Raw genomic sequence first — 27,587 nt, forward strand, 5'->3', positions numbered from 1 at the left:
AAGCAACCATTTTTTTCTTAAATACATATTTCACACCTGGTCATACGATATAATTACTCTGTTTTGATGGGCAGTTTTAGTTTTAAATCTGTTACATTTTTAGGAGTTTGTAGTCAGCTAAACAATGTTTTATTAATTAAGTTGACATTTGGAGGTTTGATGTTAAATATGACACCATTTCACTACTGTGCACAACAATAATTCATTTAAGGATGCTGTTGGATCATGAGAGATCCACATACAGCCACAAGATGGCGACACGCCATCTCATTTAGCAGTTTTTATACATTTACATTAATTTATTTAGTAGGCCCTTTACTCCAGTATGATTTATAAACGAGGAGTAAGTCCATAATGTGTACAATTTCAAGCCATTAAATCATGGAATGACAGTGTTTATTCTTCGTTTCATATAGTCCCTCGATCTGCTCTGGAAAATTGACATAGCCTATGTTAAATTATGACATACGTTGTTGCAACCATTTAATTTTATATGGGACACATGTGATAAAGGATTAATGCGCTTACCTTATTTAGTGTTTTACCCGATAGATAAAAAACATTATAGCACAAAACCAGAGATTGTCAAAATGTAGCATGACAGTGTGAGGAGTTATGGTACATGATTTTACTTTATCACACATTCACGTAAACTTGCAGCCAAACAACATAAATAGTTTGTGAATTTTGTGAAATGTAATTTTATTATGAATTAATTTATAAAATAATAAAAAATGTTAACACGTTGATATCATTGAACTATGATGAGTGATTGATTTCTAATAATCCAGATACACATATAGTATTATTTAGAAGTGCCCCAGCTAACACATCAAGTATTTCCATTCAGTAAAACCAGAAGACTAGTGGTGGTCACGCAGTCTTTAATGTGACCGGACTGAACCATTGTTAGCGCTACAGAGGGGTGTTTCTAGAGCTAAACCATTATATTAAACACTGGGTAATTATTTCATAAAAGAGGTGAAATCAAATCATGTTCATAGTTTTCTTATTTTATGTAACTGTTGTTTTTATCCCCTGTGATAATAAAAACTATAATCTACTGGAGCTATAGTGTTTGGATGCGGTTTGCTCATCAACTGCTATTCTGTTTCAGAACAGAATAACACGCGCACGCTTATAAAGGTAATACAAACTTTTACAAATATTCAGCCTTCGTGTTTGTTTCATAATAGTTTCTTATCCATGGATGTTATTTGAACTAAAAATGCAGTCTTGTTTGTTAAAGTATAAGCAATGCTACTCATTCATCATAACGTAAAACAATAATCATAAAGACAGATGAATAAAGTGAACGTAAAAGCATTTTAAACATTTTTAAAAAAGCATTTCTGTGTAAATAAGATGGACAAATTCACAGTGACAATTGGCATTATTCTTGAAAATTGAAAGAGTGTTTTAAATTGACCACTGTTACTTAAATGAGATGAAACAAGACCACAGTAACACACAGCTGTGGTCGCTGCACAATTTTAAATTAATCATGTCAGTTTATTAGTTGTATTATTATTATTATTATTATTAAAGTGGCCTTTCGCCAAACTTGACTCTTTCTAATGTACACGGTTCCTTTAAGACTCAAGGCCTTGCGTCATTTCCTCTCTGAAGAGCGCGCGCTAGACGATACAAGCTGGACTATGTTTAGTCAATGTTTTTTTTGTTATTAATTTTCATTTTACCTGAATAGTTATTTCATGGTCGAGTCGTTTGGATAGTTTTATATCGGGAAGACAAGCACAATCCAAACATATATAATCTGGTATGTATGATTTTCATTAATACTTTATAACGAAGAGTACAGTGAGCTCTTGTCTTGTCACACTACTGCACAGATATCGACAGCTTGTTGCAAGTTTTCTGTAGATACGTTGCAACGATATACCGATAGACATAAATGTGTGTCATTACATTACGTAACATATTCAAGCAAAAGTTAGCTTCAGCAGCTTTTATTCTTTGTAACTGTAATGCATGTGTTTAGGTAAAGGGTTTAGTCCAGATTTGCCACTTAAACTAAACGCATGCAAAAAAACGAACAAAATATGCACTTTGAAAGTGAAATCGTTAAACTTGATGGCAAATTTTAAACATGATTTTCAAATTAACCGCATTACTAAACTAGATTTTCTTTTTCTTTTTTACAGATCACTGCCAAGCTCTGTTACCAAGGTAGAGTAACAGTGTTGACAGTATGTAACAGAACTGACACGCGCACACACAACTGTCAACACTGTTACTCTTCCTTAATAACAGAGTTTGACAGTAACAAAAATGACACTGACTTGTTTGGCCAACAGGAAATCATGATTTTCAGCTTCATTAGACACTTTCTACAAAAAATATAATATTGTTATGGCCTGTAACATCTTGTGATTCTTGACAATGAGTACCAAATTATCAAAATAATTAAAAATATAACCATTTATACTGGTCTTCCCTTATATATCCATCTGTGTATTGGCTATGTGAGTTAGTGATCTATACTTTTGATCTAAATAATTGTGTATCTTTTTGTTCTTGTCTGTCATGTTTGGTGTTATTTTGTTTAATTTTTAGTTATATTTTGCAGGTTTTGAACAGCGAATAACTGGTGTCATTGGACTCCAGATCTGCTGTTGAAAACCAGGTAAGACCCAAACCAATTTATCATGATTTAATCTAAAATTATATTGTTATACACTCTACCACAGGCTCTGAATTTGGTGTTTCACCCTAAAACGGAAATCTGTATTAATCCTTGGGTCATACAATATGTAGGTGACATTTTATCTTCAGTAGAACAGCATTGAAGGTTTTAGTTGAAACCATGGTCTGTTGTTATCCATATAATTCAAGCCTCAGGTGCCGTGTCTTTGAAAGTTTAAAAAGCAGATACAGATAACAAGTAATCCCCGGTTTCTAAAGATATAATTCATAAGACATATAAAGATATGTCTTATGAAACCATTTAATCAGCCTGTTCAAGAAACTGAGTGTTATTTATTAGGGACGGGCATTTTTTTGATATAATGAATGAGATATAATGACTTCCAGTCTGACTTTTTCTTTAGAAAAATACAAAATAACGGCTTGAGGAACACATTCTCCACACCTGTCACTTACTTACTTTATGTAATGCAGGGACATTGCTAGACATAAAGCTATACTAGTGCACCTGCACCCACCCATTACCTTACTTTTTCTTAAAAGCCTGCTGCATGCATAAGTGTGCAGCACAACACTTGCTTAACCCACTACTCCTACACTGCAACAAATAGTAGGAAATTAAACATGTAATACTGAAGATCTCAGCCAAATATTTACTCCCAACTGTTTATGTAGTATTCATATCTAGTGAATTAGATATAAATCTACCATACGTACCATCACCTGCACTTCTTTTTGAGCAGCTGCGTGGGTTGCCAGATCCGCATAACAAAACCAGCCCGATGCGTCATTATAAACTAGCCCAAAAGCATCCCAATGATCATTCACAGCTCAAAATCCTTCCATCTTTAATCCACTGACGCATCTTTAATCCACCACGCAAAAACAGTTTAAAAGTGTCCCAATTGTTAAAGGAAAACACCACCGTTTTTCAGTATTTTACCATGTTCTTACCTCAACTTAGACGAATTAATACATACCCATCTTTTTTCAATGACTTAATCTTTGTACAGCACTTCGTAAATATTTTAGCATTTAGCATATCCCCATTCATTCCATTGGATCCAAACAGGGATGAATTTAGAAGCCACCAAACACTTCCATGTTTTCCCTATTTAAAGACTGTTACATGAGTTAAGTATGGTGGCGATTTTTTTAAGCAAATAAAAAATGAGAACTATATTGTATGGCGGAAGAGCACTTCGTTTGCAGAACTTTGACCTCGGCACGCAGTAACATCATCACTCCTGACTACTCCTCTCGCCCAAACTTCTTTCGATATTACTGCGCCTGAGGTTGGATAAATTGGATACATTGAGACACAGCCTTAGACAGTAAATGTGACCTGTGCTGTCTAAATAAGTCAGAGGTTTTCATAAAAATAAGAATATTTACGCTTTCGTCTAGCGAATCCAAATCTAAAATTAAAGCTGCAAGCAGCATTTGCCGGGTTTCGAGCATTAAGGCACGTCAAAGACGTCACACGTCGTCAACCAGGCTGATCCAGCATCCACAAAAACGAAAGAGATGGTCAGAAACGGTTCATACAGACTATGTATGCTTAAACACATGTGCACCTATAGGACTATTTTGGTTTTTCACAATTTTCAGCCATTTCTGATGGAGATTTTAATATAACGCCAATAAAGATTTTGTTCAGAAGCTATTGCATTTTTCTTCCTATGGTGTTTTCGAATCGATAGGAGTTACAGTTACGAAGCTATTAGTGATTGTTTTTTATGTGGTAAAACGTAGTTCTGGTCGAACCGTAATTCGAAACCTGGCATGCTTGGTATCGTAGGATTCAAAAACAATTCAGGATCATATAAAAACAACTCCCATGGAAATTCGTTGATCACAGATGAAGTTATAGGCTTATAAAGTGTAACCATTGGATAATCACAGTATTTAATGCCATCTTTCCCGTTATAGTGCCACCTTTTGTCCGATCGGCAAGCATTTTATTTCACAACCTCAGGTCGATGGCCTTCACATACTATTCAAGCCCCGTGAATATCTCAAACCCCTCTCGAGTTATGGCCATTTAAATTTACTAAGCTCCGCCCATTTATATTTTTGGCCACTCCTTTCGTGGATGAATACAAATTTCAACTTTTTTTTGATAACTATTTATAGTCACACTCCACAGAATCAATCAGCCTTGGTTAGGTTCCGATCGGGTGAAAAACCTAGGACTAGTTAGCAAAAGTAGGTTTTGAAGGTTATCACAAATAACGCGAGAACCATTTAATTGACAGCAACGCTTCAAGAGGAAAAGTTGTTCACCATGGGCAGATCTATCATATGATGTCATGTTTGTGTGTGTATGTCAAACGTCACGTGATACAGGGCACCGAAATATGCCCCCTAGTGGCCAAATGACACCGTAATTCTTACAGACCTTCATGAGCAGTACACAAAGCAGCACAGTGCGTTTCGTTCCGATCGACCTTCGTTAACCCTGTCAAATCAGTCCTCAACCTTCATTGGCCGATGACGGCCATGTTTTTGGAGATACGCCAATGTCCTTCCAGATCCTCATGGTACATTGCACAAAGACACACCATACCAAATATTGAGAGTATCGGGAAAACGATTGTGTAGTAATAGCCATTTCCGAGCTCAAGCCTGTTATAGCGCCACCTAGTGGCCAAAATCCGCATCTTTTTTACTGTGTCCCCGGAGTGAGCTGGTACATATGTGTACAAAACCTCGTTAAGATATCTCAAACGGTTCACGAGTTATATCCATTTTAGTGACGATAGGCTACTTCCTGTATGGAGCTTTGGCGCCCCTTAGTGACCCTGAAGCGAAATTTCAAAATCTGTTCGATAATTATTTACCTACTCACTCCACAGATTTCTCCTGCATTGGAACGATTCCGATCGGGTAAAAAACCTAGGAGTAGTTCGCAAAAGTAGGATTTGAAGGTTATCACCAATAACTCACGAACCGTTTGATTGACAGCAACGCTTCAAGAAGTAAAGTTGTTCACCATGGGCAGATCTATCATATGATGACATGTTTGTGTGTGTATGTCAAACGTCACGTGATACAGGCACCGAAATATGGTATTACGCCCCCTAGTGGCCAAATGACACCGTAATACTTACAGACCTTCATGAGCAGTACACGAAGAAGCACAGTGCGTTTCGTTCCGATCGACCTTCGTTAACCCTGTCAAATCAGTCCTCAACCTTCATTGGCCAATGACGTCCATGTTTTTTGAGATACGCCAATGTCCTTCCAGACCCTCATGGTACATTGCACAAAGACACACCATAGCAAATATTAAGTGTATTGGGCTAACGGTTGTGTAGTAATAGCCATTCCCGATCTAAAGCCTGTTATAGCGCCACCTAGTGGCCAAAATCTGCATCTTTTTTACTGTCACACCGGAGTGAGCTGGTACACATGTGTACCAAACCTCGTTAATATATCTTAAACCGTTCACGAGTTATAGCCATTTCAGTGATGATAGGCTACTTCCTGTATGGAGTTTTGGCGCCCCTTAGTGACCCTGAAGCGAAATTTCTAATTCTGTTCGATAATTATTTACCTACTCACTCCACAGATTTCTCCTGCGTTGGAACGATTCCGATCGGGCGAAAAACCTAGGACTAGTTCATTTTGGCTAGAAATGCATATTATGCAAATTAGCGAAAAATTTGCATACCGGAAATGAAATCGGAGATATACATTTTTTAAGTTTGGAGCCAGGGATTACAATGGTACCAAATACTTGAGTGTCTGATGTCCGGTTTAGGAGTTATGAGCCCCAACGCGTCGGGCATTGCTATAGCGCCACCTATGGGCCGATTTGGCTGATTCACCGTATCTGAGTAGCGAGCTGATATACAACCAGTTGACCGAGTGGCAAGTTTCTACGACTTACGGTTTGTGCTGGGCGACGCGTTTTATGGCGGAAAAATAATAATAATAATAATAATAATAATAATAATAATAATAATAATAAAACAGACAAATACAATAGGTTTTCAGCACTTCGTGCTCGAAACCCTAATTATCTTTATTTGTACGATTTCTAAGAGGTGTAGCCTACCATCCTAATACACAAAGTATGGTTGTCTATCCTCTTGCGGATCTGAGATTTTGGTTTCTAAAACATGCAGGACTAGAAAATACAGTGCAGGACTTGCTTGATGGTTAAATAATTATTAAGAGAGATAAAGTTTGGGACATGACCGATGTTAAAAGAGTTATTAAGAGAGACAAGACTCGAAAATTATCTTTCTCGCGCAGACTGACACATCTGAAGCCCCGATATATACACACAGAATTACAGTTTTAAAAACATCTGTTTTGACAATAATTCACAAATATATATAATAAATAATAGTGAATATTTGGTTAACTGTTGGGGAACAAATATCTGATGTGTAACATTATATTAGAACCTTACAGTAGATCTTAAAGCTGTCTGCCTCAATGTCAATCAAACAATAAAAGAAAGAAAAAGTTGAACAAATACAGATATTGTTTTTGACTTTGTTTGTGCTAAATCTATTAGTTTTACCAGTGATTTTAAGATGGATGTGGTAGTTATATTGATTTTACTAGTAATATTCTAATCTGTATTCTACCTCAATTGATCACTTGTTTGGAAAGTATTTGTCATGTTCTGAATAAAAAGTAGTTTAAAACCACAACTTTCATTCAGGAGCAAAAATCTGCCTTTAAATTTGACAAGAATAAAGATTTGTCATTTATCGTGATTAAATTGTGTTTGTTCTCTGCAGACTTGGTCCCAGTTATTCTTTTTGGTAGTACTGTTGCATGGACTTATTCATGATGAACTGTGAATTATTGGCCACATGCAGTGCTTTGGGTTATCTGGAGGGAGACATTTATCACAAAGAACCAGACTGCCTCGGTAATTATAAAACCATTACACACCTTTAGATCAAGGCACATTTGTATACATATAAATTTACAGCCATTGCGATTGTAGTATACAGTGCCCTCCACTAATATTGGCACCCTTGTTATGAGCAAAGAGGGCTGTGAAAAAATATTTTTATTTAACCTTTTGCTTTAGATATTAACACAAAAACTCTGCTGTCATTGAAAACAAACAATTGCAAACAACACGGTTTTATAAAAAAATTATAATAATTGGCACCCCATAAATTCACATAAGCAAAATATTTTTTAGTATATCCTCAATGATTTAATAAAAAAAATTACACCTGGGTGACTAGGAAAAAGAAATAGTTAAACCAAGTGGGTGGGGCTTTATCAGTGTGACCTCACATTGATAAGAGAATCAAAACAGCATGTCGAATGAGACTGCTCTGGTTTAATGGGGATTAAAAACAAGGAGCGGGTGGATTTTTTTTCATCATAGGGTTGTTGTGTTCACACACTGCAAACTCACATTATGTCTAAACACCTTGTAAAAGTTGATTTGGCATAATGGGTGCCCTTCCTTAAAGGGATAGTTCGGCCAAAAACGATATTAAACCCATGATTTACTCACCCCCAAGCTGTCCGAGTTGCATATGTCCATCGTTTTTCAGACAAACACATTTTCGGATATTTTAGAAAATATTTTAGATCTTTCTGTTCATTAAATGTAATGTTACGGGGTCCAGCAATAGTTCACGACCTTCAAGTCCAAAAAAGTGCGTCCATCCTTCACAAATTAAATCCACACGGCTCCAGGATGATAAACAAAGGTCTTCTGTGGGTAATCCGTGCGGTGTTGTTGTAGAAATATCCATATTTAAAATGTTATTAACGTTATAAACTACCTTCCGGTAGCGCCGCCATCTTAGACTCAGGAGAGAGTATTAGCGTAGTGTACGCACTTTTCTTTGTGACGTATGACAAATTCGGAGGGCGGGGGCACAGAGCAGCAGCAGAGAAACTCTGTACGCTGCGTAAGCTCTCATCCTGAATGCGCATTACTCTAAGATGGCGGCGCTACCGGAAGGTAGTTTATAACGTTAATAACATTTTAAATATGGATATTTCTACAACAACACCGCACGGATTACCCACAGAAGACCTTTGTTTATCATCCTGGAGCCGTTTGGATTTAATTTGTGAAGGATGGACGCACTTTTTTGGACTTGAAGGTCGTGGACTATTGCTGGACCCCGTAACATTACATTTAATGAACAGAAAGATCTAAAATATTTTCTAAAATATCCGAAAATGTGTTTGTCTGAAAAACGATGGACATATGCAACTCGGACAGCTTGGGGGTGAGTAAATCATGGGTTTAATATCGTTTTTGGCCGAACTATCCCTTTAATTAGTTTGAATGTGTTTTTTTATTATAATTGTGCATAGAGAGTGTGAAAGATCTTATCCGCTACCTCCGACATGAGGATGACACACGGGACATCAGACAGCAGCTGGGAGCAGGACAGATTCTTCAAAACGACCTCATACCCATCATCGTCCAGCACACGGAGGACAAGCCGCTGTTTGATGCCTGTATTAGGTGACTGAGCTGCAGTATTTTGAGTTATTTGATTCAATAAGTTTATAGTCTAATGACTAGAATGAAGTAAAATAAGAGGCGTAACAATTAAAAAATGTTCTCAGGCTGATGGTGAACTTGACCCAACCAGCGCTGCTCTGCTTTGGAAAAGTTCCAGATGATCCGACATTCCGACATCACTTTCTGCAAGTGACATCATATCTTCAGGCCTATAAAGAGGTACTTTATCATGTATGAAACGGCCATGTCAAGGTTATTTGTATAACGCTTTAAAACTGCTTTTACAACATAGTCTCCCTCCATGTAGTCGATAATTTTATCACTTAAAACATATATTTGAGCATCGTAATAGCATATGTAAAAAAAAATTCAGTGACTGTAATTTCAACATGCTTTAAAACTGCTTGAATGTAATTACCTAATTTAATTTGCAGCACTGATCTGTCCCTCCAGAAAAACATGATTATGCAATCACATGATTCAACACATAATCAGCCAAAGTCCGCATATTTATGCGGTGGCTGCATTTTTTCAAATATATGCCGCACTTTCGCAGCATAAATTGCAGATTTCCGTGTGCAAAATATGCGGGCTTGCATGATTTCATAATCCCCGCATTTTTCGTAGCAAAAATCACATATATCTAAGCAGAAAATTGAAAAATGTTGCATTTACTTCACACAAGCGCAGCCATGTCCCCTGTTGCCATGGCAATGTTATGAAGTGGCATGATTATGTGACGTGAACATCATTGAAAAGCTGCAAACCGATTTCCCAAGTAGTTCCCGCAGTTTTCGCAAGTAGTTCCCGCAGTTTTCGCAAGTAGTTCCCGCAGTTTTCGCAAGTGGTTCCCGCAGTTTTCGCAAGTAGTTCCCGCAGTTTTCGCAAGTAGTTCCCGCAGTTTTCGCAAGTAGTTCCCGCAGTTTTCGCAAGTGGTTCCCGCAGTTTTCGCAAGTAGTTCCCGCAGTTTTCGCAAGTAGTTCCCGCAGTTTTCGCAAGTAGTTCCCGCAGTTTTCGCAAGTAGTTCCCGCAGTTTTCGCAAGTAGTTCCCGCAGTTTCATTGCATAAAATAGCATAAATATCCCGCATATTCCACACATTTTTTAAGAAAACGTGCTGCAAGGTCAAGGATTTTTGCTTGCAACAAACTCTGTGTTTTTCTGGAAGGACTGACTAATTGGTTTTATCGCTGATGTTAGCAGGTTAGACCATTACACACTGCACGTGATTTCAGCATTTGTAAGTTCAAATGTGATGATATGACGTAAAAGAAAAAGGAAAAAATTAGGATTAATAATAAATCCTGCTTTTGTTTGCTTATAAAATTTGGTAAAAGATAGAATTAACATACACACCAACCTTTCCACTGCATTTGGCATAGGACCTTTGACACTTCCATTTTCAGTATGCCACTTTGATTCCATGCAGGGTCCTTTCTCTTACAAATCATGTTTTGTCCAACATTTAACATGTCTGGTAGAGGCACTCATCTTCAACATGCAAGATGTTTTCATTACTGAGATTGATTTCTTCCTTTAGTTGGTTTAACAATAATTTATCATTCAGGCGTGATGTCGCCAAAAGCCCCAACACATTCCTATTATTATCAAATACCATCTGCAGGTTAGTAGTTATTGATGAAAATAATTTGCTCTTCTTGCAGGCGTTTGCGGATGAGAAGGTTTTCACTGTACTGAGTGAGACGCTTTACAACCTTCTGCAACTGGTGAGGATTAAAACTGTGCTTTTACTTTTCAAGACTGTGTTCCTCAAACTAATCCTGTTTTTTTCATTAAGGACTGGGAGGATAGAACTGAAGAACATAATTTACTTATAGAGAGAATTTTACTGCTGGTGAGAAATGTATTGCACATTCCTCCAGACCCCTATGAGGAAAAAGTGAGTTGACATACAGACGTGTTCAATACCACAGTGATACACATAAACAAGCTATTCATTTACATGCCGGTTGAAGTATTAAAATATACAAATGTGGTCATTATGCTAATCGTAACTGCTTGCTATGTAAGTTTAAATGGTTCACTGTTTAATATCTTGTGCAGAATGTGGATGATGATGCCAGTGTTCATGATAAACTGCTGTGGGCTCTTCACATGAGTGGACTGGATGATCTTCTCAAGTTTCTGGCCTGTGCTCAGAGTGAACAGAAGTGGAGCTTTCACATACTTGAGATCATTTCACTCATGTTCAAAGATCAGGTGACACCATAACCCATATTTAAATATATTTATATATATATATATATATATATACACGCATCTCTTTAATAAAATTGTGAATGTACATACAGCCGTGGATAAATTAAGAGACCACTCCAGGTTTGACTTTAACCATCATTTCTCCATGTATTGTGACCAATTTAGTCCAGTGTCTGTTGAATTTCAACCAAAGCAAACCTCAGAAGTGACAATAACGTCACCCAACCGCAATGTAACAGATTGAGAGCATGGCAAGACACAGGAAAGATGTGATGATAAATCAGGGCTTATTCCATCAAATATTTACTTTTGAACTGTTCCTAAAATACATGGTTAGTACTTAATTAGCATAGGTTAATGCATAATGAACTGTATTGAAATGAACTAACATTAACAGGAATTAATACATGCTGAAAAACTATATTGGTCGTTGTTTGTTCATGTTAGCTAATGCATTTAGTAATCTTTACTAGTACAACTTTATTGTAAACAGTTACAGTACTAATACATGTAAAAACATTAGCATTGTGTTTTTTGAAAATGAATACAAACTTGTTTTCTTTGGAGCATTCAAGACTGAGAACATTGCATCTTTTTGTTCGTTTATCTGGTTTCAGTTTTCTGCAAATAAATGCAAATGAAAACATTTAGTTAGGAATTTGGTAGTTGACAGAATGAAACCAAAAAGATAATTTTACTTGAACACATACCAATAAAAAAATACATTTAGACAAACTAAAAATAATTTTAAAGTAGTCTCTTCATTGTTTGTTTTTTTTTGCGACTGTATAGTCAGTTTATTTTTAAACTCAGTGGCTGTGTATTCATGATTTGTTTATTTACAGTCATGCTAATTATAATTCCACAAACATTTTCTTGCATTTGATTAATACATGTTGTAAACGTTTAGTTTAAATAACAAAAGTTCATAATTTATATCGCCTATTACATTAAAGGTGCAGTTTGTAAATTTTAGCAGCATCTAGTGGTGAGGTTGTGAATTGCAACCAACGGTTCAGTCCACTGCTCACCCCTCACTTTTGAAACGCATAGAGAAATTATGTTAGCCACCACCGGAAAAAAATGTCATCAACGGAGACAACTTAGTAAAAAGTTTGTCCGTTATGGGCTTCTGTAGAAACTAGAGATCGACCGATACTCATTTTTTTAAACCGATACCGATAACAAATATTTGGATGCTTATGTGCCCGATAACCGATATGCTGAACCGATTTTAATTTACTGTTATACTTCTGATTTTGACATAATTACTACAACACTACTGAACTGAACAAACCCTTATAATAATAATAATTAGCATCATAATCACTCCCTCTTTGCATACAAAGTAATAAATAGAGGGGTCTGAAAGAGTGAAGAATAATATTAATTTAGTGAATAATGTAGAAACTATATTCCCAATACATGGACTATTCCAAACACCCCTATCATTTCGTCAGAAATGGACTGATCCAAAGTTCGCGCTGCCGTTTCCAGGTAACGGAGCGGGAGAGAGAGAAAAGTATAGCGGAGTTGGATGCTTGTTATACATAGTTTATAGAGTAAAACAGGTGGATTAAGTGCCTTTTTTGGGATATAATATCTTTGTCTTGAGTCTGACCAACAACCTGTAGCCTTCAGCAATCCAACCAATAGTTAGCAAAGAGATTTTACAAATATTATCACTGACTGGAATACTACATTCAGGAAAGTAACAATCAAAACGGCTTATATATCATTTAATTTCTTAACTGGTAATGTTATTTGATGTCAGAATAATTAATATTTTGTTGTTATAGCTTATGAAATGGCTGTTGACAGCGCTGTTTTTATCTATGCATTTACTCACGCATTAACTGTATCAAACTGTGACCGCTTGCTGAGGTAATAAATAATTAATTAATATCCACAGACATTTATTTAGATATTTTAGCAAAATAATGTTTATCTGGGAAATGTTAATATGGTAAATCTTGTTAAAAGTTAGTTACATGTGGTGGCTGTGCTTCAGCCTTCAACCCCGGTAACTTACAGTAAGTGAACAGCAAATATGAACGTGATTTTACGATGCTAATGATAAGCATAAATAAAAGAAAAACTAATTTAATTTAGCGTTTTTAATTCCACAAAGCATTAATTCAGGTTGTTTAATTCATGCAAAGCTACGTCGTTATTGGGAGCGGATTTTATGGATCAGCGTGACTCTGTGAGTTCGTCTCTATTCTTGGACAAGCTGCATACATTGCTTTTAATATATCAACTTATTTAACATAACATACATTAATGCACAAATGAGATGTGTTATAAATGCCTCATATGCAAAGTAAGTATACTCAAAGACCTTTTAATGAAGTCGCGTCGCCTTCATATTTGCTGTGCACGTTGCTGCTGCTGTGAGCTCCTCTCCTCAGATGCGTTCAGCGCGCAAATCTCAATTCTCTCGTTTATCGGTCAATCCGATATTACAAAACTGATATCCGATCATCGGAAAATGCTCAAATATCGGAAAACAGATATATCGGTCGATCTCTAGTAGAAACATGGCGGGACAAAATGGCGACTTCCACGTTAGGGGACCCTCGTGTATGTAGATAAAAACATCTCATTCTAAGGTATTAAAAACATAATGGTTCATTATAAAAAGGTCTTTATACACCCCTGATAATATAGTTTTGTATATTATTTAGCATTTTTGTCAAGAGATCTTTTTAAACATTACGCACTGCACCTTTAACTAATGATAACATGTATAACATCATTGTAATAGTGAGGTCTTAAAGATTTTGAAGCTATTAACATGTTTTCAGATTTACAGTAGATATATGAAATAGGGATGCTCCGATCGATCGGCCAGAGATCGGTATCGGCCGATAACAGCATTAAATGACTCGATCGGTCCTCGTTCAATTTGCCGATCTCGTGAACCGATCTTTTTGTCATCATATGGCTCCTCAATGCGGCTGCAGTTAGAGACCATTTTTACGCAGTGAGAGCATTTTTATAACCCGTGGCTCACGAGCAACATGCAGATTTGCATTTCTCTCTTCGCCTTTACAGAAATATTTGTATTTTCAATGAGGACCCGGTCCGGTCCTAACAGCGCGACCCGTCTTCACATCCCCATCAAACAGCGTATACAACACATATCTATCGCGGACAATTGCATCCTCATGTCAAAAGTTTATTATTTGCATGCGTTTTAAAGTTTTGAGCGTTTAAACTTTAATTTTCCTCACAGCTGCTCTCGTCTGCATACACCCGTCGCGCGCACACACAGCAGCCTGTCATCAGTGCACGTGAACAGAGCAATCTCTGTCAAGTCTTAAAGCTACGGTAACCTAATTCATCTCTCAATAAAATCACTCTCTGCTCTTTACTAAAGAACTGTTGTACTTCATACGAATGCGTGTATATTTAATTCATACAGTAAAGACTGTGAAGTGTTTTATTTTCATTAGATTTTACAGACATAAGCCTTTTTAAAGGCAAATTAAATTTATCTTTGCAGAAGAAATATTTGTTGTGCTAATTTATTTGATTCTCTATTAAAACAATAATATACCTTATTACTGCAAGTAATAAAACAAAGGCAACATCTGTGGTATTACTTTATCTAGAAAAAATGTTAAAAGTTACAGTCATCAAAGAGCTTGCATATCAGCTTGAAAAATCGGTATCGGCATTGGTATCGGCCGATCACGAAGACAACAAATCGGTGATCAGTATCGGCCTGCAAAAATCCTGATCGGAGCATCCCTAATATGAAAGTAAAGTTTTAGTGTAAAGTGGTTTTCTGTATGTTGGTTTCAGACTGCAGAGATGTTGGTGAATGCAGGACAGATACGTTCAGCAGCAGAGAAACAGAAAGACGCGGATGAACTTGAGCAACTGAGAAGAAAAGAGATGGCAGCAAAACACAGTCGTGCTCTGCAGAGAGGAACCAGGTGAGAAAACAACATCATACTGTAGTAAAGATTGATCAGGATTACTAATATATATATATATACATACATACAGAAGCTTTATTTGTTGATATGGATTCAGATTTAAGGGAAAAAAGTTATTTGGATTGGAAATCGGACTAACAGGACCGATCCAGTTCCGATACTGTGGGTTACCTGTGGTTGTTACTGACAAGCGATTAAAACGACAACATATTTTAAAAGCACCATAAATGTTTTCTTTATACACTCAATAGCTTCATGTGAAGGAACAAACGCACATTTAAAGATATTTAAGTTCACGGAAACTCTGTACTTGCAACTGGGTTAATACACTGGTTAGGGATGGGAATCGAGAACCGGTTCTACTTAAGAACCGGTTCCCAGTGAATCGATTCCTTTGAACCGTAAGCATGCCTGCTTAACGATTCCGCTTATCGGTTCCGCTCACGCTCGTTGCAAATGTGTCATGACGTCACACACACGCTGTGTTGTTTTGGTTTAGAACGCAGCAAACATTGCATCGAGGCAGTACGATCCAAAGTTTGGTTATATTTAGTGGTGGGCAGAGCGAGGCTTCGCGAAACACTGAAACAGTTGAATCAGTAACTTATATTTCACGCGAACATACGACAATACGGTCGTGTTGCAGGAGGTTGCAGGACTGTCGCGTGTTTGATACACTATTACACAACAACACCAGTGAGTCAAGCACCAGCGGAGCTAACGGGACACCATCTGTTATTAATGCAGAAGGTAATGTGTTAATGTTAATGTGAGCGCCATTTCATTATGTAAACTTTTACTATACGGATAATATCCGGTGTCATTGTCCATCAAATTGATGATGGCCAGAGTCTGGCTGGCTCTCACACTGGCTCAGAGAGATTGCAGAAAGTATCTCTTGTGCACCTCTAGCTACTCCGTTTACAGAGGCAGGGAGGAATAAAATGACCGAGGCGAGGATAAACACATTTCACCGAGCAGTGCAGTAGAGGCGGACACTACTTAAGTATTTCTACTTAAAAGTACATTTTCAAGTATTTGTATTTTATCAGTGTTTTTGTATTTTTTTTTTTTTAAACATACATTCCAAAGCATATTATCATAATTTTAACTCCACTACATTTCATAATTTCAAGTTTTTGGTTTATATTTAATATTTAAGTACATTATAAATCTAGTAATGTTTTTTTACTTTTACTTAAGTAAAAAGTACTTTTACTCAAGAAAAGTAAAAGTACACAATTTTTATGTAATTATGTATTCAGGGTTTCCGCGGGGTTGTAAAAGGTAGTAAAAGGTAGTAAATTAAATTATGCCAAATTAAGGCCAGTAAAAAGTAGTAAGCGTCATCTGACGAGGTAGTAAATTTTCGATTGCCTTTTGTATTGTGATGATGCCTGAAATTAATTCAAATCACCTGCATATCTGGGCAAATAATCAAAGATCTTTCATCTCTGGGATGTGATCAAAGCCTGGAGTGGAGCCAAATCACGTTCCTCTCTCCGCTGTAAGCGTACTGTAATCACTACGGACCGGATCCACTCCGGGTTTTCTGACTGTATCATGTTAAGCTGAGGTAACACGTTTTCAGCTAGCATGGTCAAACTTATAATGCAGGAAGGCTCCGATGTTTTGAAGATCGATAAAGGTGTAAAAGGCTTAGCGAAATGATGAAGATTGGCAAGCCTTTCAGTTCGTGGGATAATAAAACCAAACAGGTAATTGCGTGTCTTTGCACAGTATGACTAACGTAAGGGGTCCTGTATTTTGGGGGTAAATGATTTCTCACGTTACTGATCATCCGCGGCACGCTTTTTAATAATGCTGATATAGCCAGTGGCTGGTACAACGGGTTTGTTTAACTCGTGGGTAAACTTCATGTGGCGCCACAACAACCAAAGGTCAGATGACATCCACATCCCTTGAGAGCCATTGACGAGGAATCATAAGAGGAGACTGCTTCCGAAATGCTCTCGCGGGACTTTGATGTCATCCACCTGTCGGTTCTTGCAGTTGCATTTGCGTGTGGTCACAAAAACGTAACATTTGTACATATATTTAAGCACTGCAGAGGGCTATTTCATAAAACTCGCTTGGAAAAGCGAGGATTAAAGTTACAAACTCGACTTGAATTAACCTAACAAATGAGGCGAGGCTAAAGCGGTTTCAAAAAAGGCAAATGAAGCTTACGCAATCCAACTAATGTGATCCAGATTTCCCTAGTCAAGATAATTGCGCGTGCACGCTATTCTTGAGCAGCCCTAGAGGTCGAGCGTGGATCAAATCGATCAAAGTTAAAGGGAAAGCGGTAATTTTTGATAAAAATGTATGAAAATGTGCTACTAACTGAAAATTATAATACTGCTGCAATAAACAAACCCATAAAATAGTTGGAAAGTCCTTATGGATTAAATCCTTGCATGCAGAAACTAAATTTAAATATATTGTCTTATTTTAAAGTGATCACATGAAAGCAGAAACACTGTTGGAAATGATGGCCTAGTGGTTAGTGCTCTCAGCAGCGCATGCGGGGATCCGGGTTCGATCCCTGTCAATGCTTATGTGGCTATGCTTTGCTCATTTTTATATACTGTACTTTTTTAAAATAACACAAATCTTAACTTTTAAAAGACAATTTGTAGTTTACTAAGTAACCTATATAATATTTAGCAGATGAATGATTTTAATACATTTACAGTAACTTTAAATGTAAATTACATTTATTTATTTTTTATTTGGGGGTACATTTCAAAAGCAGCAACTTCAGTGGACAATAAAGTAACAGGTGAAAATAAAATATAAATATATTGTTCATAAGAAGTGTAGTTGATTTAAGCATAATCATATGCTAGAAGAAGTGTCTAATCTCATTATGTTAGCTGCCAAAGATGTTGACTGGCAATGAGGAGAGCACTAGCATCTATCAGCAGCACAGCTTTACTCCTGCAGATGAACTGTTCTTCAAAGAAAAAAATGGGGTCACTGAGAGCATGGTGGGTAAACAGCATATGCATTTCTGAATTTACAGTAGTACAAGAAATGATTGTGTAAAATCATATATGTTACACATATTCTTGACCAATCATTATTACTTGACATGTTACTCAAAACATTTTTGATGGCAAATTATGTGTGCGTTATAGAGTCACAAGTCATCATGTTAAACCCTGGGAGTATGAGAGATTTAAACCACTGATTTATTATCACACTGTTAAAAAAAATTAGCTGTAGTTATGCAGCTGTTTGCCAGTAACTTATGTAGATTTAAAGGTTTATTATTTACTGGCAACAGTTTGTTCAAAGTTAAATTAACATTAAACATTAACAAGTCTATGATTTTACAGCATAAAACTATAAAATAACAGCCTCATGCAAAGCATTTTGTGAACCAGAAATCCTCATCAAAATGTAACAACTAGAGAAAGATACAAATACTGTAGATCTTTAAAATAATGTGCATTTTTATGCACACCAAGCATAAAAAAATTAAATGACTGTACTTGACTTTTGTGTGTTGTATATTTAAATAAAATTTACTCTTTGTGTGACAGACAATCTGAATAAAAAAATTAAATAAAAAAAAGTATGTATGTATATATATATATATATATATATATATATATATATATATATATATATATATATATATATATATATATATATATATATATATATATATATATATATATATATATATATATATATTTCATCAATACGTTGCAATTATATGAATTTAGATACATCTTAAATTTGTTAATAAACTATTATCCTTATATTGAGGTAGTTAAGATTATCATTTATATTCAACATTTGATAGGCCTATATACCATATGAAACACATGTCTATATTTTATTTATTAATTATTATTGTAACAAAATGTATCAAATTTAATATATAAGTTGATTTTCTTTAATTGTTAGATTAATAGTGGTTAATAAAGTCAAATAAAATGTCAAAGAGTCAGCTGTAATATCATACATTTCAGTGTTAGTGGAAGTCTAGTTAAGCAACAACTGAGGCTTAGCCTGACAGTTAGCCTGCTCCGGACCAGGCTAGTTTGCAAGCATAAGTTTCCATAGTAACCGGGGTTGAGCTAGTTCAAGTTTGTTTTATGAAACGAAATCCACCGGCAATAAGCCAGACTTAACAAAATAAGCCTGGCTTATTCTGTAATCTAGTTTTATGAAATAGCCCTCAGTTTAAAAACAGGTGATTTTAAGCCATTCAAACACAAACAACAGTGCGTCCGCTGTTTCTGTGCAAGAGGAGCACGCAAGCCGCGCATTCGATTCTCATTGAGCATGTGTTGTACGTATTTTTGCCGCTTTATTGGCCTTAAATAACACATATGCGTCAAAAATCCCGTCTTTGCAAATATCCTTATATAAACACGACCATTTAGGTCTTAGGAGAAAGTAAACAGCAGAAACATTGCGCATAAACTAGCACATCAGCGCTGCCTCTATTGTAACATAATATTTTGTTGATAAATGTAACTTACAGTCATTCAATTAACAACTGTCACTATTGTTACAGACATCCTGTGCGAATTAATGAAAAATATAGAGTATATAATCATTAATTAATTCTTGTTTATGTCATTACAGTAATTGACGGTGGTTCATGGTGCATTCACTAATGTTAACAGTTTCAACTTTGATAAAAAAATTATTAGTAAATGCTAAAATAAATACATTTACAATTAATAAATAATTAATAAAAGATTAATTAAAGGTGGTGATATTCATGTTTTCTTTTTATACAGTATAGTGAGTTATTTAGCTGTTTCGCCTTAATCTGAAATGCCCTGCAAACTACAGCTAGCTATATGCCACATGAGACTCCAATATGGAATTTATGGCAAAAAAATCTCCCCTTAAAATGCTATTGGTCTCGCCTACATAAAGTGTTAGGTAAAGGAATATGACTTGGCCTGAAAAATATTTCAGTCAGAAGAATTTTTTCACTTTAATTCTTTTTTGTATGTTATACATGTCAAAATCTGTGAAAATAATAGAAAGGTCGCTGATTAACACTTGCAATTCAGTGTCGTGATGGTTTTAAAAAATATTCTGAAGGTAGTAAAAAAAGGTAGTAAAAAGTAGTAAATTTAACTTAAGGATTTCTGTATAAACCCTGGTATTCAATCAATTTTAATATGCAATATAAATAAACAGTATGATTCTATGCTTTAGAATGTAGTGAACATTTTTTAGTAAAGTAATTTTTTTCCCAAGACAACACTCTGATAAACACAGATGCTTGGAAAATGAAACTATAATACTCAAGTAATGTCCACCTCTGCCGAGCAGTGACTAAGTTTGTGGTAAAGGGTTTGCATCCGTTTGCCACAGTAGATGCCTCTGCATTTCGGTAGGCTAATTTGCTGTATTTTGTCCAGCATCATGTCTTTAAAAGAAAATAACAAATGCATGCATGACCAAAAGTTGCATGTTTTATGTCAGTCTAGTTCTGTTTTATTAATTCCTAGTCCGATCACATATTTACTGGTTGAGAAACACTGCCCTAGGCTATAGGTCCCTTACTTTAAGAAGTAGCTCACCTACTTTTAAGTTGGTTCTGAGATTGCTACACATAATTTGTGTATACTCTGTTCTGTGTCTTCTGAACAGATATTAAAGCGAGTTAATACAAACATACAAATTTGTGCTTATTCCCTCACCCAATGAGAATCGATAAGGAATCGGATCGATAAGCAACATCGATAATGGAATCGGAATCGTTAAATTCTTATCAATTCCCATCCCTAACACTGGTGCAGCACACCGATGAAACGCGTCATTCACACACGCGCACACACACACACACACAGTGATGGCCATAATTATTACAACACCTGACAGATCTGAAAATATCGACCTTTTTTGCCCCTACAACATGATTTCATTTGATAATGATGGTTGTGCTGAGCACAACAAATATCAGATGAAGCGAGTCGGACTGTTTTTATCCTTTCTTAGCTTCCATCTTTGGTTTGTCCACATTTTGCAGCAATTACCGCAGCACATCTCCCTGTCATAGTTTTAACATCAACAGGGTCAGGGCACACTCACAATACTACAATATTAACTTAACTGTACCAAATAGCTGAAGTTTAACACTGTGGTGCGGTTATGGCTCTCGCCTTGTCCCCAAAGCAGTGAAAGTGAACCTATCTAAACAGAGCATCCAAGTCTAAAGAAATGTATTTTGGGGGTCAAATGAAGTCTTAACGTTCTCTTGTTACAGTATGCATAGTGTGAGTACAGCCTTTAACTATGTTTTATCTAAACAATATACCTCACCTTTAAAATACTTGATTAATGCTTTAACCAGTGTCATTTTATGCTTTATTATACACTCACCTAAAGGATTATTAAGAACACCATACTAATACTGTGTTTGACCCCCATTCGCCTTCAGAACTGCCTTAATTCTACGTGGCATTGATTCAACAAGGTGCTAAAAGCATTCTTTAGAAATGTTGGCCCATATTGATCGGATAGCATCTTGCAGTTGATGGAGATTTGTGGGATGCACATCCAGGGCACGAAGCTCCCGTTCCACCACATCCCAAAGATGCTCTATTGGGTTGAGATCTGGTGACTGTGGGGGCCATTTTAGTGCAGTGAACTTATTGTCATGTTCAAGAAACCAATTTGAAATGATTTGAGTTTTGTGACATGGTGCATTATCCTGCTGGAAGTAGTCATCAGAGGATGGGTACATGGTGGTCATAAAGGGATGGACATGGTCAGAAACAATGCTCAGGTAGGCCGTGGCATGTAAACGAGGACCAATTACCACTAAGGGGCCTAAAGTGTGCCAAGAAAACATCCCCCACACCATTACACCACCATCACCAGCCTGCACAGTGGTAACAAGGCATGATGATCCATGTTCTCATTCTGTTTACCCCAAATTCTGACTCTACCATCTGAATGTCTCAACAAAAATCGAGACTCATCAGACCAGGCAACATTTTCCAGTCTTCAACGGTCCAATTTTGGTAGGCTCGTGCAAATTGTAGCCTCTTTTTCCTATTTGTAGTGGAGATGAGTGGTACCCGGTGGGGTCTTGTGCTGTTGTAGCCCATCCGCCTCAAGGTTGTGCGTGTTGTGGCTTCACAAATGCTTTGCTGCATACCTCGGTTGTAACGAGTGGTTATTTCAGTCAAAGTTGCCCTTTTATCAGCTTGAATCAGTCGATTCAAGGTCCATTCTCCTCTGACCTCTAGCATCAACAAGACATTTTCGCCCACAGGACTGCCGCAAACTGGAGGTTTTTTCTTTTCACACCATTCTTTGTAAATCCTAGAAATGGTTGTGCGTGAAAATCCCAGTAACTGAGCATATTGTGAAATACTTAGACCGGCCCGTCTGGCACCAACAACCACGCCACGCTCAAAATTGCTTAAATCACCTTTCTTACCCATTCTGAGTTCAGGAGATTGTCTTGACCAGGACCACACCCCTAAATGCATTGAAGCAACTTCCATGTGATTGGTTGATTAGATAATTGCATTAATGAGAAATTTAAAAGGTGTTCCTAATAATCCTTTAGGTGAGTGTATAAGGAGATGGAATTTTATTTAAAACATTTGTTTTATCATTTGCACATGTGGTTTTTTTATTGTAGTTAATGATATTCCTCGAATAAACTTCTGAAGAATAACAGCAAACATTTCTGATCTCTTTCTTTTAAAGACACTCTCGTTTCCGTGGCTCATATGTCATTGAAGGACTGAAGTCCATTGGAGAGAAAGATGTGATATTTCATCAAGGACTTCACAATGTAAGCTTCACTCTTCAAAACATTAATCATTTCAGCATTTTATTTAGGCTATTTATTTAAGTACAGCTAACCTGAAGCAGTTTTAAGAAGCACCTCTGTATTAATAGTATATTTTTTTTTAGTTCAAGAACTATTCTCATGATTTGGGTAAGGACGTGAGACGTGTGCCCAAACGCAAACAGATTGCTCGAGACTCTGCGAGACAACGGCGCTCTGCATTAAATGTACGTCTGTTCCTGCGTGAGTTCTGTATTGACTTTCTGGAGAACTGCTACAATCGACTTATGTACCTGGTAAAGGTGAGTAAAGACGAAGGACAGAATAAGCAAGATACTTAGTAAAGATGTTATAAATGCTCAAATAAATCTTATGGGAAATAGGTCAGTATGTTTGATAAATGTGGCAGTCTTACAAAAGGACAACATGTTGAAAAAAGCCTTTATGTTTTTGTTTGCACTTTAAAGGGTTATGAAATTCTGGTTTCTGCTCTTATGTCTAACTTACACTCGTTTTAAAAAAATAAAGGAATAGTTTACCTAAAAAAGAAAATTGGCAAACAATGGCAGAGGTCAATCTCCTAACATTGATTGTTGTTGTGGATGGAGTCAACCAACTATAGTGGCCATGATTTTTTATACTAACTATTGTACACCTAAAACTGTGGTGAAGTTAGTTTTACATTTGACATTCATTATACATTTGATTTTAAACACACTAACGTTAGCTAAAGAGTTGGGATGCTGTGCATAGGCAGAATTTGGGGGTGGCACCTAATGCTAAAATAATTTTAATTCATTTGAAAACAGAGAAGCCCCAATTTCTTGCTAATCCTAAGGAGCTGTATGTAACATTGACCTCTAGCAACTAAACGTATCGCATGCTAAATTTCAAATATTGGAAATTGACAGACACATACAGGAGCACCACTGATGGTAAACGGCTTAAGTTTATCTGCAAAATTTTATGGTTGCAATGTTTTTGTTGATTGCAAATTACAAACCCACTCTTATGGATATTTATACTTCAATCTGCGGCTCAATTTCAAAAATCTACATACAGCTCCTTTAAAGTATTACAGTTCCTTTGTCTGCCTGTAGGTGCCCCCCTAAGCACAAGCGTGAAACACCGCCTATGATGCTATGTTATATGTAAATTAACAGAAAATGCAATAATTCGCACAAGCTTTTGTACCTTTACTTGATTATCTGTAGTACTAAGACTTCAGTTATCTCTATAAAATAGGGGCGGATGAAAAAACAGGGCGGATGAATCGTACAGCTCTGAGTAACCCTGTACAGCCATGATCAGTTGTTCCTTGAGTTGATACTTCATGATACAATGTGTAAAGGGTGAAGCTGATTGCTTGGTTCTTGTCACATGACCTGCGGTGCGGACACAGCATTTTGAAAAGTTAAAATATTTTCAATTTCTGCAGCACCGATGCACCTGTACAAAGGAGGGTTTCGCATGGCATGCGTTACTAACTATTAGAATGTTCTTGCCGCCCGTCTGCATTTCAGATAACAAACTTGCGCTCGCTAAAGACTTGAAAAGTAAACGATGATACTCTACATAAATATAACATATAGTTCAATGTAACATTTTATTATACATTTATGGTCCTCCGTCATTTTGGACCCTGGTGCACTGCTGGCAATATTTATTTTTCGAAGAGCACATTTTCCACTGTTTGTAATGCTCATGTGTCTTGTTGTCTGTGCAGGAGGATCTGATCCGTGAACGGGCCCAACAGCATGATGAGACGTATTACCTGTGGGCGTTAACCTTCTTCATGGCCTTTAACCGTGGTCAGAACTTCAGACCGGACCTTGTATCTGAGACCATGTCCATCCGCACCTTTCATTTTATTGAGAAGAACATTACTAACTACTACGAGATGATCCTCATGGATCGGAAAAGTGCCACATCCTGGTCTCGCAGGTCAGTCACACTCCCACTTGTGTGTTTGGGTTTTTTTTTATATTATGGATGCCACAATTCTCCATATAATATTGAACCGATTGGCAAATTCTTGTTTCTAATTTCTTGTTACAAAAATAAAGCGGTGTAATCTTGTATTATTTTTAACATTATTTAATCATATCATCTGTGTCCATTTACATATCACAATGTTTTACTTCATCTGTGTGTTTTCTTTTTCAGTAGAATAGAAGAATATGAATAATGATTTTGTTATGGTTGAGATGAGTAGAGCCCAATTGATGTTTATCAGTTATTCCTCCTTTTCCCAGGATGCACTTTGCTCTGAAGGCATATCAGGAGCTGTTGCTGACAGTAAATGAGATGGACCGCTCAAAAAACGACAATATCCGGCATGGCGCCAGTGTCATCAAAAGTATGTGCCTACAAATGCCTATGACTTCAAAACGGTGACTTTTATCTGTCACATTAAACATTTTCTTTGCTTTTATCTAGGGATGCACCGAATCCAGGATTCGGATTCGGCCGAATACTGGGCTTTTTGACGGGGTTCGGCCGAATCCTAGATTTTTTTCCACCGAACCAAACCCTAGGCTTGCGCTACGCTGGTCGACGTCACGCAGCCGTTGATTACACACATCGGGTGCTGACGTGGAGATGAGCTTTTTCTTTCAGTGAGCCTTAGGGGCTAGACACACCAAAACTTTTAAACACGGCTGAAAACACCTTGAGGACGCCAAAGGCCAGCTGTTTTTCAGCCGCGCGCTTGGTAGCTGTGACGCTTCAGCTGTGAGCCGGTTGGTTGCTGTGGTAATGTCCCGCCCCTCCTCCACTGTAATTGGACGGCCGTGTGAAAACTGACATTGACGAGCGGAGCTTCTCACTCAAAGTTAAATATGGTTTTCAGCGCGGAGCTGCTTGCTTATTGGAAAAACGAGCGTGTCGCAACGCATCGCTTTCATTACGCATAGGCTTATGGTTATTGTCAAAATAGTTTTTCCAACTTGTCATCCTGGCATAATGTACAGTTAAAATAAAATAAAATGAAAAAATACATTACTGTGGACGTTGTTTACTTCATTAATGTGTTTTACTGTGTTAATGGAATAAGGATGCGAGTAGGTTTCGGATTCGGCCGAATCCACCGTTTAAGATTCGGCCGAAACCGAATCCTACTCGCATCCTTGTACCATTAACACAGTAAAACACATTAATGAAGTAAACAACCTAAAAAATCTGGATTCGGTGCATCCCTACTTTTATCTGTCTTTCTGTTACTTTAAATATGTTTTGTTTTGTTTAGGTAATATCTTCTATCTGATGGAGTTTAGAGAGATTTTCCTGACTCTTTTACGCAAGTTTGATGAACGGACACAGCCACGTTCATTTCTCAAAGATCTAGTGGAGTCCACGCATCTGTTTCTGAAAATGCTTGAGCGATTCTGTAAGGGACGAAACAATCTGGTTGTGCAGGTGAGAACTTGAATGTTTTTTGTGATAGCCTCTGAAAGTCTGCTTTTTTTATCCAAATCAAGCTATGATCTTAACTGTAGCCCATCATTTAAAAAATGTAGTGTTGTGCAAAATCAAGGTTAAAACATGCATTAAAGTGAAAGGCCAAATTAAATTACCCCATGATTTACTCACCCGCACACCGGCTGCGCAGCTCAGCGCTGCGCCGTTGTAAAAAAATGTAACACATTGTTTTCTATGAGTGTACGCACACCGGCGCCGCCAGGTGGTGCCTTTCCGCACCGCCCAGCTGTGACTCAGGAAGTTGCCCAAATCCCTATCGTGCCACACAGCGCCACTCACATAGTTTAACATTAAATAACATCATATTTGTCCCACATCATTAATGATTAACATTGGCTGCTAACGTATATTTTACATTTTGAAGTAGACACTATCACGCTATTTAATGTGCACTTCCGGTTTACAATACCTCCGAGTTCTCCTAGGCGCGACGCGGCACTGAGCTGCGCGGCCGGTGTGCGATCCCCTTTAGGGTTGGGTACCGAAAGCCTACCGTAAAACTTCAAATAATAGCCCGGGCTTTTATTTTCCCAAACCTATCATCACACCAGGCGTCTAAAAGAGACAGGCCTCTATAAGAGACAGGCTTTTAATTTAATTGTTCCAGCATGACAGCAGGAGGTTACCACATATTACGTTTTATTTTTAATTTGAATGTGTTTAACAAATTAGTTTGTGTAATAACAACAGTCTTAAATTATTGGCAGTATAAATAAAGCAAACAATGATATGTTTTTTTATTGGTTGTTGCTTGAAATCTTACCCAGATACAACAGTGCTATTTTCTGATTGGCTATTGTGTAGCCTCTTTCTCTTTTTTTTGTATTGGCTCGCTCGACTGGAACTCTAGGGAAGACGGGCTTGATAGAGAGAGAGAGCAGTGCGGCCAGATACATTTTAGGCGCTGCAGCATATTAAATATGATAAATAGTGTTTCCGCGTGAGAAATACAATGTGTGGCGGGAGAGCATGCATGACAAAAGACTGAAAGCCCGGCTATTATCAGCGGC

At 37.0% G+C, this 27,587-nt stretch overlaps 1 protein-coding gene across 2 annotated transcripts in view; it reads left to right on the forward strand.

Moving 5' to 3' along the window:
- Window positions 1–1,083: 1,083 nt before the first annotated feature.
- Window positions 1,084–27,587, forward strand: part of timeless (timeless circadian clock) — a 46,008-nt gene continuing 19,504 nt past the window's right edge. The window contains exons 1-14 of one of the 2 annotated variants that reach the window (XM_073875776.1): window positions 1,084–1,146; window positions 2,591–2,647; window positions 7,428–7,561; window positions 8,986–9,139; window positions 9,244–9,358; window positions 10,803–10,865; window positions 10,937–11,038; window positions 11,203–11,358; window positions 15,169–15,302; window positions 23,013–23,100; window positions 23,223–23,399; window positions 24,824–25,041; window positions 25,353–25,456; window positions 26,345–26,514. In XM_073875776.1, coding sequence (XP_073731877.1) covers window positions 7,465–7,561; window positions 8,986–9,139; window positions 9,244–9,358; window positions 10,803–10,865; window positions 10,937–11,038; window positions 11,203–11,358; window positions 15,169–15,302; window positions 23,013–23,100; window positions 23,223–23,399; window positions 24,824–25,041; window positions 25,353–25,456; window positions 26,345–26,514 — 1,578 coding nt within the window. In that variant the 5' untranslated portion in view covers window positions 1,084–1,146; window positions 2,591–2,647; window positions 7,428–7,464. Of the gene's footprint in view, window positions 1,147–1,596; window positions 1,781–2,590; window positions 2,648–7,427; window positions 7,562–8,985; window positions 9,140–9,243; window positions 9,359–10,802; window positions 10,866–10,936; window positions 11,039–11,202; window positions 11,359–15,168; window positions 15,303–23,012; window positions 23,101–23,222; window positions 23,400–24,823; window positions 25,042–25,352; window positions 25,457–26,344; window positions 26,515–27,587 lie in introns of those variants that run through there. The other variant, XM_055184473.2, reaches the window with a different exon arrangement.

Source organism: Misgurnus anguillicaudatus, chromosome 14 (assembly GCF_027580225.2).
Source record: "Misgurnus anguillicaudatus chromosome 14, ASM2758022v2, whole genome shotgun sequence".
NCBI lineage: Eukaryota > Metazoa > Chordata > Actinopteri > Cypriniformes > Cobitidae > Misgurnus > Misgurnus anguillicaudatus.